The following is a 16,380-nucleotide window of genomic DNA, read 5'->3' as shown; positions in this document are numbered from 1 at the left end:
GCAATAGCGGAAAGGACAGCCGCCAGACTAAGGACCCCCCACAATGGCTTTGACATCTGGCGGGGTCTGATATTTAAAAAGGCCCCGTGATTGGAGGCAGGCTCCAATCGCTGGAGCCTATGTACTCCAGCGATTGCAACTTTACCTATTGGAGAAATAAGCACCACCGGCTGATTGTGTCGGACTATGTGATTTAGGGCACTCGGTCGGGGGGGCTCAAGCCGTTGCACAACCGGAGCACCTCACTGCATTGGAACGGATGAGCCCCACCGGCCGATAGCGGAGGAGCGACGTGATTGGATTGCCCGACCAGGAGGGCCCGAGTTGTCTCGACCGGGATAGGTCACGGTGTTGGTGTACAGGCCCTACTGGCTGATGAGCCCCTGCTAGTCAGTGGGCAACCAGGGCAGATACCTTACCGAGAGGACCCATAAAGCCTTCGACTGGAGATCAAGACTCAGGACGACGGACGTGTAAGTCCTCTCGGTTGAGCAGATAAACAGGCTTTTCGCCACCGACAAAGGGGACTCTTGCGACACCTGACAGGAGATCAATACTCACGGCATCGGATGGATAAGACCTATTTGTGGGCAGCAAGTAAAGAAAACCCGACCGGGAGCACTCTCGTCGACATCTGACACGAGCACAATACTTAATGGCATCAGACGGGTAAGCCTCGCCGGCCGGAGAGCGGGAAAAAGAAAACCCGACTGCACGGGCTCTTGCAGCATCCGATGGGAGATCAGGACTCAGAACATCGAACGGATAAGCCTCACCAGACGGGGGGGAAAGATTTGGACAGAGTTTGGTGGGAAGTGGAGACTCTTGTGTCGTATGGCGAGCACTGCCACCCGTCAAACAGGAACGAAAGTTTAGGTGACCGTGAGACTCTCGCCGACGTCCGATGGGAGCTCAATACTCAAGGCACCGAACGGGTAAGTCTCGCTGACTGTAGAAAGGAAAAGATAAGGTTGTCTACCCGGGAGGCTCTCGCCGATGTCCGATGGGAGCTCAATACTCAAGGCATCGAACGGGTAAGCCTCTCCGGACATAAGATGGAAAGGGTAAAGTTGTGTTGCCAGGGGGCTCTCGCCGGCGTCCTATGGGAGCTCAATACTCAAGGCATCGAATGGGTAAGCCTCGCTGACTGTAGGAGGAAAAGGTAAGGGTGTGTGGCCTGGAGGCTCGCGCCAGCATCCCGAGGGAGCTTAATACTGACAGCGTCGGATGGGTAAGCCTTTTTGACCAAAGGATGAAAAAAGTTGTCTAGCCTGGAGACTTAGCAACCATCTGATGGGAGCTCAATAATCACGGTGTCGAATGGGTAAGCCTCGCCGACCGTAGAAAGGAAAAAAGTAATGTGGTCTAGGTGGGAGGCTCTCACTGACGTCTGATGGGAGGTAATTACTCGCGCCATCAGACAGGAAAGCCTCTCCGTACGTAAGACGGAAAGGTAAAGTTGAATGGCCAGTATTTGGCCAGACAGTGAAGGATGTTTTTTTTTTTTTTTAAATTGAATTAATTTTTTGAATTGAATTCATTTTTTACCTGATAAGGGTTTGGTGGGCTTCTTTAATGTGAAACTGATTAGTTCTGATATAACTTTGGTAAGCTTCTGAAGACCATCTTCCCAGAGTTTGGATCTGCTGTTTGGAGAGGCCTTTTTGGGCTGCTGATGTTGCTGCCCCGATGCGAAAGGAGTGACTGGAGTAGTTCTCTGCTGGAAAACCTGATAATTGCAAGACAGATTTTAGATATTTTTTGGAACCAGAAGCGAGTGACCGGTTTTTTGGAGTCGTCTAAAAAGAGAGGCTCTTGGGGAAAATGAGTCTGGGATTTCCTGAAGTGGAGGTACTCGAAGACGGACTTGTAGGGTTGGATTGGGGAAGAGAGATTAAAAATGAAGATGAAATGACCTTTTTTAGCTTGGTCCGTCTTACTTTGTTTAATTAAAAGTGAGATTGTTTCGCTGTCTAGTACGGTTAGGTCTGAGATGGTGGCATTGATTTTTGGATCAAATTTTGAAGAGACGGTGAGTTCAGAGCATCTAAGAAAACCGAAAAAAGCTAGTATAAACATGGCATCGAGCGTACGGGCTGTACTGAGAGGCGGGTAACCTGTGCGGAGAGTGTGAATACATTTGGTGAGAATGTCTAGCGTTATGGGTTGCCTGGAGTCGAGACGGGTGGGCTGAGATCGCTGGATTCCCCTTATCAGAAGGGAGGTTTGGGAATTGTTAATTTCGGGCGAGGGAGCACCGAACATCAGTTTGTGGAAGAACTGGATGCCGCTCAGGTAACCTTTAATGGACCCGACTTGAAAACCTTTAACTCTGTTGAGAAAGGATATAAATGAGGTGATTGAAAGCACGGAAAAATTGGGAAACGGTATATTGTATGATAGGTGGAATGCTTTAAACCATCTCCATGCCGTCACTTATGTCTGGAGGGTTCTGGGGGAAACTGCTTGAAGGATTGTGTCGAGAGATGCGTCGAAGAGGGCTTTAAATGGGTGGTTTACGGAAATATTAATTCTGAATAATGAGCAACTGGCGTAGGGAATTGGTCCGCCTCCAGAGCCAGCGTCCTGAATTTCTGAAACAGAAAACGAGACAGGGAGTCAGCAATTTGGTTTTCTGAACCTGGAATGTGCTTGGCAATTATTTTGAATTGGTCACATGTTGCTATCCATGTTAAGCGTCTAAGGAGAGGCATTAGGTCGGGGGAATGCGAGTGGCCTTTGTTAATACACTGGACAGCTCCTTTATTGTCGCTGTGTACTAAGATACTTTTAGAAGCTAAAAATATCTTACTCCAAGGTTTTAGACAAAGAATGCTTTACATTTTTAAATTTGCTTACACCTTGTATCTGTAAACACTTTTGCATAGGTGACAATAATTCATATCTGTCACCTAATAACAATATGTGTATCATTCGTTCAGTCGTTTTTTAATTTAATATTGAAAGAATAAGAAGAAAAAAAGCAAGTTTCATCTTGATTTTTTGTTTTTCATTCAAGAGTAAATGAAATAGAAATGAATAAAGAGCTTGAATATTAAAATTTGCACATGGGCAGGAATAAAGATCAAACCATGGCGTCATCAATTCTTCCTCAGTTTCAAGCGGCAAGCTGTTGGATGCAACTCAGTGGGTGTTGCACTCCATTGGTCCATGAGAAGTTTAATAGAAAAACTCATCCATTAAGAAAAATGTGGAAACGCAGAGGAGAGATCAAAACAAAGCAACAGCCAGTAATTAGAAGTACAAAACAAGGAGTTGTAAATAAGAATGTTGGAGGATTTAGATACAAGCCTAGAGCAGACTGGTTTTCCTTTGCTTCCTTGATTCCTGTAACAAACGTTAGTTTTCACGAAACTCACCAGTGCATGCGCAGAGCTGATCTCATACGTCATTCCTCCATAACTGCTTCCATTTTACACCAGTGAGCACAAGCAAATGATTATTAAGTTTTTATTACAGATATTTATCTTACAAAAATGCATTGATTCGCTACAGAAGGCATTTGTTCACCCCCCCTTTTTTTAATGGATGTTCTTTCTATTAAACTTCTGAGAGCACCGATGGAGTGCGACACCCGCTGAACTAAACCTTTAATGTGTTTGTTGCAACTAAATTTATTGTTTTTTTTCATCAAATAATGAAAAATGTTGCAATTATACCGAGGCAGAGCCAAGGGCTTTCTTATGTTAAGACGTAAAATTCACCTTCACTTTGCATCAGTTGTGTTTGGCAGGGTTTGATCGTTGACACTGACTACCCTGGTCAACCATTAAGTAAAAAAAAAAAAATAAGATATACATTGTTAAATTAGTTAAACACTTTTAAACACTAATACAAAAAGGAAAGAATATAGGCCTATTAAAGTTCATACAAGTACTTTCATCTGACAGCCTTAGGACAACAGAGATAAAAAAAAAAATGCATACTCTTCTTTTAGGTTTATAATATAGGCCTTGTTTTTTTATTAAAATTTATTGTAATTAATATCTCAAAAGAACATACTACCTTGTTTGTGCCATGATCTTCTGGGAACACACACACTGGACTGCAACACCAGATTGTTTTATAAATATAGACTATTAACTTAATAACCATTTTGGTTTGTTTCTCACCATTCCCTACAGCAGTGGTTTTCAACCTGTGGTCCGCTGTTCATTTCCAGTCCATTCTAGGGCTGTGCGATTAAAAGAAAACGTCCTAAAATCACGATTTGAGCATGCGCATATGCCTAACTCCAGGTTCACACACTGTCTGTGATGCGCCTTTTTTCTGAGCCAATGTTGACGGATCAGAGCGTTCTCACTGCGGTAAAAGGCTAGAAATAAAAACGTGCGAAAATAATTAATGTCTAACACATGAGCATAGAGTGAATTTGTTAGTGAACAGGATGCAGTTTAAGTGAGAGGAGACACGTTTTAAGTGTGCACACTCTCTCCTCGCAAAGCAGCGTGTATCTGAGCAAGCACGACCGATTTTGTGACAGACTAAAGGAAATCTGCTGCGAACAGAGAGATTCGCACTCGTGCATTATTTTAATGTGCTTTCGCGTTATATTTATGCGCTCTCACTGCTGACCGCATACACATACTGTATACACACTGCAAACACCTGAGGCACCGCTACAATTAATGAGCTCTATGAACAATGCATGGCAAAAAAGAAAAAAAGTCCCTATATACAGGATTTTTTTTTTTTTTTTTTTTTTTTTTTCTTGCCACAAGTCTATACATTTTTTTACATCTTCACTATAGTGATAATTTTGACTTATGTCTGTTCTAGAGATGTTACAACTTTTTGATAAAGCTCTGATTGGTTTTCTTTTGGAAATATCAAATTAATCCTGAATGCATTTATGACTGTAAAAGCACAATTGCAAAATTTATCAAAAATCACAATCACAATCGCGATAGTTTTTTTTTTTTTTTTGTCCATATCGCACAGCCCTATAGTTTATTCAATAAATATAGTTTAAAATCTAGCTTCTGAGTAAGTTATTAACCCAACAATAGCGGGGTCAGTTAATTTTTTTGAACTGGGCCGCGCAAACATATGTGTTTGGTTGTGTGGGCTGCGAGTTGAAAAAGGTTGGGAACCACTGAGTAAACCTTCAGAACTCTTGAAATATACTACAGCACGAGTTGCATAGGATTATTTTGTGACATAAAAATTGAACGTCACGATTCTCTGCCATTAAATGGGCAAGTGCAAACAAGACTTTTATAGAAAAGAATCACCCAGTTTAAAATATTCTCATTTTGCTATTGCTATTATGCTATTTTTCACAATGCAATCTAACACACACTACATTCTACAACTGCAGTGACAAACATGAACATTTGGAACTTTTGGAAACGGGGAAACGTTGAAATAGATGGAATGTATTAAGAATGTAATTTCTTTCAGGATTTTAACCATTTTAATCAAATAAATTTTTTGTATGCATTACTTAAATTTTTGAGAAAAAATTTGAAAGGGTGCTTCAAATGTTTTTAAATGAACTACAGCATAGAAGTTTCTGGAAAATGTATAATTGTGTATATTTATATATAATAAATGAATAATAATAACAACAGCAATGTGCAGCATGTGCAATGTGCAATGTGCGACGGCAGCCATATATATATATATATATATATATATATATATATATATATATATATATATATATATATATATATATATATATATATATATAGTATTGTACAACTGCATTTGTAAAATCTGTTTTAAAACACTATAAGATTCATCAATGAACAACTAATTTGAATTTTTTTATTATTTCATATGTTTCTAAAGTGTATGAATTGTGTGTTATGAATGTTTTTTTTTTTTTTTTACTTGATACTGTTATTATCTGTTATTACTTTTAATGCATTATATGGAGTGAATTACTTGGACACTAAGTTATGACATGTAAATGTTCTTTATTAAAAAAAAAGAAGAAGAAAGAAGCATTTGTGTTTACATTACATTACATTTACATTACATTCTCTACTTTGCCTATGTGTTTCTTTAAGATTGTGGTAACATAATAGTGAAGGATCTAACATAAGATCTAAACAGAGTTTAAAGGATTAGTTCACTTCCAGAATAAAGAATTTCCTGATAATTTACTCAACCCCCATGTCATCCAAGATGTTCATATCTTTCTTTCGTCATTTCAAAAGAATTTAAGGTTTTTAAGTGATTTTTCTCCATATATTGGACTTCAATTGGGATCAAGGGGTTGAAGGTTCACATTTCAATTTCAATGCAGCTTCAAAGCGTACTACATGATCCCAGCCGAGGAATAAAGGTCGTGTCTAGAGAAATTATATTTTACCTTCAAAAAGATAAACAATAAAATGTATATACTTTTAACCATAAATGCTCATGTTGCACTAGCTCTGCGGTGTGGTTCTACAAATTCACACATTATGTAATCAAGTTGGAAAAGGTCGCACGTGGTTAGTTCTTCATCTGTGTGCTCCGGTTCAGGATAACATAAAAAGCTCCAACTAATCCTTTAAGAGTTAACTTTCTATACAAATACTAATGTATGAGTCTAGGTCCTACTAATTGTTTGGGTATATGTCTGAATAGAAGTTTGAAAGTATGCAGGAGTGTTCTTTTGTGGTTGGAATATTATGACGTAAGATTTTGGTATGAAATAACTGAAGAGAATTCCATTTATACTGGATACCTGGGCCACTGCATTCAAAATGATAATGTATTTGCTTTTGACAGAGAGGTATGCTGTGAAATAAGCAATCCAGGTCAGATAGTACAAAATGAGACTGAAGGTTATTGATTTGGCCTCATTGTAATTTTTCGGCAGATCCCTTCCCATATAAGAAAACAGGAGACACAAGAAACCAATAAACCAACTTATAAACATGACTATGGTAAATGATATAGTGCTCCCCATCTCACAGATGAGCATAATTTGGTCTTTAAAAGTCCATGAGTCAGCAATGGCTTTGACAGGATTGACAGTCATCCATATCACACAAGATATTAAATGCATGAAAGAAACAAATGCAATGAAGAGCCACTGGCCATTGTGTTTTACCCAAAGACTGTACACCTTAGGGAACTGAGTAGCCATTTTAAAAACAGAAATAATTTGAAAGGAACGGACAGTCAAACAGGAAATACAGACAGTGAAGAAATATTCAAATATGACATTTCTCAGGAGGCAAAATACAAATGTGGGTTTTCCAAAGAAAAAGAACACACTTATGCTAGACAAAATCAAACTGGTTAGCATGAGGAAACACATGCTGCCACCAGCCGACTTCACCACTGGTGTGTCGTAATTGTAGGCAAAAAGACAGAATATGGCAATAAGGAGAATAATTATGCATGCAGCAGAAACCAAGACAATGATGGAGAGGATTTCTGTAAACTGAGGATAGACAATAGTACGTGTCTGACATGTTGAGCTGCCCTCATCAGACCATTCACCCTCTGCACAAGGAAAACAGGTATAAGGGTCCCCTAAAAAAATACATAAAATATTTTGTCAAAAGCAATAGTAACTGGATGTGGGGAAATATTTTGTCGTCAAATCGCAAATCTTCAAAAAATGAACCCACACACAATCATATCATTCCAAACATATCTGACTTTCTTTGGAAAAATAAAATAAAATAAGATCTTCCGAAAAGAGCTAACAACTAAAAACTTTCCAATGACTTTTACTGTACATTCTAAAAAATGCTTTGTTGTTTCGACCCAACTTTGGGTCAAATATGGACTGACCCAGATGTTGAGTTAAATTTTTACATAAAATTTTTAACCGAAAAGTTGATTTAGTCCATATTTGACCCAAAGTTGGGTTTAAACAACCCAGCATTTTTTAGATTGTATGTATAAAAAATACAATGCAAGTTAATAGGAATGGAAACTATTAGTTTAACAACATTCTTTAATTTAATTTATTTTTTTCATGCTCTGCAAGAAAAAAAGAAAGAAAGAAATTTATATATATGCTTGGATTGACATGCAGAGGAGTAAATGATGACAGAAATTTTATTTTTATGTTGACTCTCCTTTTAAATATGAAATTGACTGCCACCTGAGGTACTTACGAGAAAAATCCACATAGGTATTAGGCGGGCATTTTTTACACGTAAAACAGCAACTATGAAAACCTTCAATTTGTCTTGAATATCCCACCTTACACTCAACAGAGCAGTTTGAGAAGGGAACCTTTAACAAACATGAAAATGTGTTATTTAAAGTAAAAGTCTTTAGCAGTTTTACACATTTCTATAAACTATGACCAATGCTCTCAAACAACACAGCATAAAAATATATCAGGTTATGTATGTAACCATGGTTCCCTGAGAAGGGGAACTAGGTGCTGCATCAAGGAATTCATACTATGGGGAAATCCATCAGCGTGACTGGTGTCTGAATCCCGCATGAACACATGCCAATAATCATAGTCCATGATGTCCCAAGTGAAGCACCCATGAGTTTAAAAGGGCACATGCAACACACATCATCAACTCTGAAGGAGACATGCAGAGAAGCCCTGGGCATGGCAATGAGACAAAACATATCAACATGGCTATTAGGGAGCAGGCTACTGCTGGGAGCATTTTCATCTACAACTTTCAAAGCGAGCTTCTAATCCATTTCAACAACCTAGGTTAATTGTGGAAGAAAACTCATCAGAATCACACAAAAAATGTTTATACCCTGACTTGAGTAAATGCACTTCTCCAGAACTCACTATAGTTAAGGGTAAACTATTACATTCTATGATAACAAAGAGGGACATCTGTGATCCAAATCTCCACAGTGTAATACTGACTACAATTGTCTGAAGAGAACTATATAGAAGCACCCTAACAGAGTAGAGCATGTATCCCTTCTTAAAAACCCAAAACCAGCTGGGGTGTGAGGTAAATAAAAGAGAGAGAGTCTTGTGAGTTGCCCATCATAGTTCCATTCACCCTGTTCTACCCTAAGGTGTACTTGAGCACCCTACCAAAGGGAGCATGCAAGGTGTTAAAAATCTTAGTAAGTAGTGCTTCATACTAAATCATTCAATGTTACCACTCCTCCAAGTGGGACCCCAGCACACCTGAGGGAGAGCAGGTCATACCCTGCCTTGAGTAAAGACTCTACCTAAGACCCGATTTAGCTAGTGCTTTGTCTTTTTTGTTTAAGCACTGGGCCATAGTATATGACAGATTACAAGGAGGGATGCCTCTAGGCGTACTTCCTCTACTGATTAGCATTGTCGAAACAGGGTCTTAGTAGAACACCCAACATAAAAAAGAGAGTGATATTTCATACTTTACGTCCCTACCACTATTCAGGCAGAGAGGCAAACAAGATAAAAGCAGACTGCAGATGCCAGTTAATTCATCCACCATACTCCAGTGCCAAGGATACTGGAGAGGAGTTTATGCCCTACTTAAAAACCCCAGTACACTGAGGAGAATAGCTCAAACCTGACTTCAATAAAGACACTTCTGCAGGACCTGCTATAGTTAACACATTACACTTGTGCTAACTATAGTATGCATTACTCTTAGGATAACTATAATATGCAGTAGATAACAGGGTGGGGGGGTTTGAGAGACACTCACAGGCTGTCTGCCTGTTCTTGTGAGATTCTTGAACATGGGTCATACTAATGAGGCCTATACAGCACCGATCTAGAGCATAGCTGTCAACATTCGGGTCCCAAAATACAGGGGGTTGGGGTTGGGGCAGGAGCAGGGCAAAATAATAAATTATTATATTATATTATTATTATATTAATTGTAACAATTATTATCAGACAATTTTTTAAACTGTGTACATATCAAACTGTGTTTTCTGTGTGAAAATAAGGGTAGTTTTTGGCTTTGGACTAAAACCAAAAGCAGAAGGGCTTATTGAAAATGCTAACTCATTCTCTCTCTCAAGATCTGGCAAGTAGTCAACATTGGAATTTGTTGACGTATTTATTCATATAAGGTTTGGGTCATACAAATTACGGGAGTTTTACCAGAGGAGAATGTAGGAAACATAAAATACATCCAGTGGGATTTTTGTATAGAAAGATTAAAAAACAGGAGAAATACGGGAAAATATTTAAACGGGATGATGGCAGGATAGAATGGTAAAATACGGGAGAATACTGTGAAAAACAGGAGAGTTGACAGGTATGATCTAGAGAGAAGCATACATCCCTACTTCAAGACCCAACTTGGGAAGAAATATAACTGAAGTAGAGGGAATCTTTACTGTCCTACTAAAACTCTATTCACCTTGCATCAACTCTAAGAGGTATCTACTAAGCAACCATCTACAGTGGAGCATACAATTCTACTTTAGACTCTAACTTAGATGAAAATATAGCTTTGACAATGTATTTGCTTTTGAGAGCGAGGTATGCTGTGAAGTGCTCTGGCAACCCTGGAAGAAAGGTTCTTAAGGATATCAGAGTGGAGCAAGAGAGATGAGACCATCAAGCTTCTGTCACAGTTGGTAAACCGTGATCTTGGGTTGTTTACACTTTGTGGTGAATTCTGTGTGTTCCGCGTCTGCACTGATTAGTTGTGGGCGTTTCTGTTAATTGTATCAGCATCAGCTGCCACTCATTACTCATCCTCTCTATAATGGTTTGTCTCACGTCTAGTGTTTGTGAGATCGTTGTTTCATGTCGTTGTGTTTACCCCCGTCTGGCTTCTGTGTAGTTTGCGTTTTGGATGTCTGTGTTTCCCCAGAACCTCATCCACTCTCCGCACGATCACTCAGCCACGGACACTTACCTTCGGCTCTATTCCCCGCAGTTCCTGTGCCACTCTCTCCTGCTGCCTCACGCCGTCAACATCCGGATTCTTCACCTGTCTTCCACAACAGTCTGGATTACTCACCGCCTTACCATCTCTCTGGAGTGTAGCTGTCTTCATCGTCATCGTGTGTCATTGTCTATCAACTATATCTCATTAAATTCATTAACTCGCACTTGTTTCCAAACTGTCCTTTAACCCACCGTCACAGAACGATCTCACCAAACATGGAAGCAGCGAGCACCAATACCCTCACCGAATTCATGCACCACAGCAGCAAAAGAATGGATCAGCAGCAGGAGAGCATCTCGAACACCGGACGCGCTGTCCAAGCGCTGGTGGCACAGGTGTCCGAGCTCACCCAGCAGATCCATCAGCTTACGTCTCCCACTGTGACCATCGCACCGCCTGCGCCGACCGTTCTTCGAGTTCGAGTTCCGCACCCTGGCGGCCGCGTGCCAGTGGAACGAGGCAGCGCAGTGGGATAGATTCCTGCATGGGTTATCCGACCGTGTTCAGCAGGAGATCTACCTCCTCGAGCTGCCCCCTACTCTAAACGAACTGATAGACCTGGCGTTGCGGGTGGAGGCCAGGTTTAATCGCCTGGGCTGCCAACACAGTCCTCCTAGACCTCCATTCTCTCCCAGTAGGGGGCGCTTGAGTCGAGAGAACACGGTCGGTTCTGTCGACGATCACAAGCCCATGCAGGTGGGTCAAGCTCGGCTGTCCTGGAGGGAGAGGGAACGGCGGAGGTCCCAAGGACTGTGCTTATACTGTGGAGGCTCTGATCATAACAACTACTCTTGTCCGGTAAAAGAGTCAGCCCGATAGTAAATCTGAGGCTACTATCGGGTGGGATCTCCGCTGAAAAGTCCTCACCCACATCATCGACCCTCCTTCCGGTGAGACTGCGGTGGAAGAATCACCATCATGAATGCCAAGCTCTTCTGGACTCCGGAGCCGAAGGTAATTTCATTGATTCTTCACTTGCACATCACCTGAACATTCCTGTCCTTTCTGTGTCTCTCCCCATCCATGTCACCGCACTCAACGGCCAGGAACTGCCTCACGTCACCCACCATACTGAGCCCATCACACTCATCACTTCTGGCAACCATCAAGAAACCATATCCTTTTTCCTCATGGACTCCCCTGTTGCTCCCATTGTTTTAGTTCACCCCTGGTTGTTCAAACATAATCCACGAGTGGATTGGGGTTCTAACACTGTCACATTGTGGAGTGAAAGTTGTCATGAGTCTTGTCTGGTTTCTGCCTGTCCTGTTGTTCCTGTTTCTGTTTTTCAGAAGAAGACCACGGCGTTGCCAAGCGTGCCCATTCAGTATCTGGACCTGAAGGAAGTGCTCAGTAAGTCCCGGGTTGCTTCTCTTCCTCCGCATCGTCCCTATGACTGTGCCATAGATTTAGTGTCAAATCTCCGCCCAAAGGCAAGTTATACTCTCTTTCTATTCCTGAGAGGGAGGCCATGGAGAAATATATTTCTGATTCTTTAGACTCTGGGTTCATCCGTCCTTCCTCTTCTCCAGTGGGGGCGGGGTTTTTTTTTTTTTTGTGGGTAAGAAGGATGGTTCTCTGTGACCTTGCATTGATTACCGAGAGCTGAACAACATTACTATTAAGAATACTTATCCATTACAACTCATGTCTTCAGCTTTCGAGAGGTTGCAGGGTGCACCGTCACACCTTCGTCCACATCCACTGACCAACACCACTCTAACTCTGTGGAGGCATGTGAAGGGGGCAGGATGTCCTCAGACATATACCCATCCTACAAGCTGATCTGAAGTATCATTGCCAAAATGCACGGGCATGCATAAGCAATCAAGTACTGCTCAGAATGCAATACTGGGAAAGAAAGTGTGGTTTCCAATTCCTGTTGTTCTTTTAACCAAACACCTGCTCTATCATTGTGCCACATTGGCAATGGTGACTTTCAATCCTCCCTCAGAAGGGGGTCACAGCCCTTGCAGACCCCCAGAGAGAGATAAATATTCTGAAAGCTGCAGACTGGAACCCCAGCTATGTATGTTTTCCTAAAACTTTTTCATCGACTGACTGAAGAGGTCAGTATGTAAGATCAAAGCATTAAGGACAAAGATTTGTCCTTTCTGTATATCACAGGTGCTTCTCTGTCTTTGGTACTTCTTATTGTGATGATTTTGGATCACAATTAAAGGTGCACTGTGTAATTTTTAGCGGCATCTAGCGGTGAGGTTGCGAATTGGAATCAGCTGTTCAGTTCCCCGCTCACCCCTCCCTTCAGAGAAACCATGGTGGTCGACACATGTAAAGATGTAGTAAGATTGAATGGAAACGTAAGACTGAATGGAACTTCTTTGAAACAATGGTCAAATATTTCATAGCCCAAATAATAATAATAATAATAAACTTACAGAACCATTGTTTTGCCAGGGGAGGAGAGAGTTGTCCATGGTAAAAGTGATTTCTGGATGTTTATCATATGAGCCCACTATCTGAAACTGTGGAGGATTCACACCAGTGCGCCAGAGCACAGCATCATAACTGATGGCTGGATCATAATTGTCATCATATTTCACCTGACGGCCATTGAGTATAAAATCCAATTTCTTTATCTCTCCCAGAAGCTGTAAGGTGAGTTCAAATAAAAAAGACAAATAATTTATAATTATATTAATATATTATTAATAATATAATGTTATATAACAAAATATAAATATAATATTAAAAATAATATTACATTTGTTTTGCTTATGTATTAAATTAAATAAAAACAATATAATGTAAAATATGTAGTTAAATAAAAAATAAAAAAATCACCATTATTGATTATTTAATTAATTAAAACACTGTTACTTCAATAATGTATTTGAAATAATGATTAAACTTCACTTACCATATATGGCTTGGCCATTGTATTTTTCTGGCATTCATTGATGTCACACTGCAGTACTTTATGCAATGCATGAGCTATTGTATATATGGAAGCATAGATGCCAAAGGAGAATGAGGGATTCTCATTTATAATCTCCTCTGCAGTCAGCAATGAGCAGTAATGACAAACTTGATTACATGTCTTACTTTTGACTTCATCATGGCCAACATCAGTTGTTCCTCTGTCTTTATAGACAAATTCATTAAATCCGGGGAACGACAACAGTCTGTCTGTAATGCCAATGATTGTGCCAATTTTCTCAATTCCTGGCTCTCTTGGAAGCTGTTGATTCAGAGCCCATGTATGACTTGCAATCCATACTTTGTCTTGGATGTTGTTTGCTATAGCTGCTTTGATAATTTTGCTTGCATATTGTGAAACAGCGAAAACAACAATGACATTGATGTTGAGCATATGAATCTTTTTTAGCGTTTGACTGTAGTTTGCATTTAGACTTAGGCCCTTTTGATAGGCCAAACAAATACCAGTATTGTTTATATACTCATTAAACAGCTTTAGTCCATCTGAACTGTAATCGTCTTGGCTACCAAGAAAGGCAACCCAGTTCCATCCAAACCACTGTATGATGTGAATAATCATCTCTATCATGTCTTTGTTGCTAGGGACTGTTCTTACAAAAGAAGGATACTGAAGTTTATTGCTTAATGCATAGCTAGCGGCTCCATAATTCACCTTTAAAAGATAAGAAAACACTCATATATTTGTAAATATATAGTAACTTTGTAGTTCTGAACAAAAGGTAGGAAGTAAGTGTTATTCTAAACCTTACAAACAGAAAATTTACCATTGGTATAAGGTCCATTGTGATCAGTGGTGCAATAGTAATGGTTCTTGTGCTTCCAAATGGCCCTGTTAAAGCAACCACTTTAGGCTGATAGTTGTTGAGTATTTCTTTAGGTTTTATTGAACCATTCCTTGAGATGAAACTTAAGACTGAATTTATATTTTTTATGTTAGAACAATAGTCAAAAATTTCGTAGCCCAGAGAAACATTGGGCAGAAGAGTGGGGGAGTTATTAATCTCTTCAACAGCAAACTTCATAACTTGCAACATTCCATAGCCAGTTTTTGCAGAAATATGCCTTCAAAAGTGAGGATGTTAATTAGCATGTAATTTAATATTCAGTTTAGCAATAAAAACTTTGAGGAAATGCTGCTTTGATTTAAAATAATGTGCCTTCATAACCAAACATTGGTAAAAGATCCTTGCTTACCTGGAACATTCTGTTGCCTCTGCGACAAACAGGGTTGTTTCCTGTTCAATTTCATGTAAAGGGAAAAGGCCACCCAATAAGTAATCTCCGTCCAAGCTGAAGTCTGATGATGACCAAGACATTTTGAAAAAGAAACAATTAGTAAAGCCCACGAGCAAAATGTAAATGCTACTGAGAATCATGTTTTTTAAGATGGGCCGTTGGTCCTGAAACAGATGTGTAGTGGCTTGTTTGAGATACAAATGTCCATTTTTATATCTAACAATACACAATATATATACAAATTTTTACATTTACAAAACAAACTTAATGCCCTCCCTGGAGAAAATGAAACATGACTTCAAATGGACAAGGAAAACAACAACACTATCACTCTTTGCATATAATTTACATTTTTTAATCTGTGTGTGTTTAAGATAACCCATACATTTAAATGTTTTTTTAATATCTGACATTAATCCAGATTTGTCACCACACAAGTGTCACATTAAACTACCACTTCTAAGAAATTACATCAGGACTGTGCAGCACCTATGCTCTATTATTTTGAAATAAGGAACTGGAAATGATGGTTTGTGTAACAAACCTGTGGCTAAATTTGTTTACTAAAAATTTGAGTGCATTTATTACACAACCCTGTATGTATCAGACAGAAGGAGACAACTGGGAACAGACAGGTAAGCTTAAGGGTATTTATTGAGGATCTTCAACAACAGCAGGCAGTAAAGCTGGCAAATTAGTAAGTAGTAGTCTCAGCCTCAGAATTCATGCCCACAGAACATTAGCTGAACGTCTAATGCAAATGCCACACACAATTGGAAGCAATTTAGGGCTTTCGAAGTCATCATCGAATTGTTTGAATTCTACAGTATTCATTTTGTGCATGTTGCTTTTCTTTAACTTTTCCTGGAAACAAATATTCCATGACGCAAAACACCCTCAAGTAAGAAGAAAGCCGTTGTATTTACAACAGTGATAATACGTGCTTATCTGGATCAGCTAAATGCTGGATTTTCCAAAGTATATGAAATATTTAAAGTTCACTACATGGAATCTTTAAAACATGCCCAAGTGTTTTACACATGGTCTGTTATTGTCGGGACATTTCCACGTCCCTAAACATGATGGCCACACCGAAATGTGGTTGCTTTATCTGTCAGTCACATGACCTCCTTGGGGGTTCTTGCCATTCAAAGCGGTCAAGGTTCCTCGTTCTAAAAATTAATAATTCCGTAAATATGGCGATATCTCAAGAAATATCTGTGTACACAGAAACCATTGAAATGGACTCAAAACTATGTAGTATACATGCTAGACCAGTATGTTGCACTGTAATTCTACCACAGAGATACACTAACTTGGGGAAGAAGACTTGGGATGACTTGGGTTTATTCTTGAGAAGAATAAACCTTGC

At 39.7% G+C, this 16,380-nt stretch overlaps 1 protein-coding gene across 1 annotated transcript; it reads right to left on the bottom strand.

The window, feature by feature from the left end:
* Positions 1 to 6,565: 6,565 nt before the first annotated feature.
* Positions 6,566 to 15,148, bottom strand: LOC128019202 (taste receptor type 1 member 1-like). The gene is made up of 6 exons (XM_052605302.1): positions 14,967 to 15,148; positions 14,537 to 14,834; positions 13,693 to 14,424; positions 13,211 to 13,423; positions 8,094 to 8,214; positions 6,566 to 7,500 (listed from the first exon to the last, which is right to left on the bottom strand). Exons 1-6 carry the CDS (start codon positions 15,146 to 15,148, stop codon positions 6,566 to 6,568), a joined length of 2,481 nt encoding a protein of 826 aa, XP_052461262.1.
* Between the last annotated feature and the right edge of the window lie 1,232 nt (positions 15,149 to 16,380).

The sequence above is a fragment of the Carassius gibelio genome, chromosome A8, assembly GCF_023724105.1.
Source record: "Carassius gibelio isolate Cgi1373 ecotype wild population from Czech Republic chromosome A8, carGib1.2-hapl.c, whole genome shotgun sequence".
Lineage (NCBI taxonomy): Eukaryota > Metazoa > Chordata > Actinopteri > Cypriniformes > Cyprinidae > Carassius > Carassius gibelio.
This window is presented reverse-complemented; position numbering and strand designations above follow the sequence as displayed.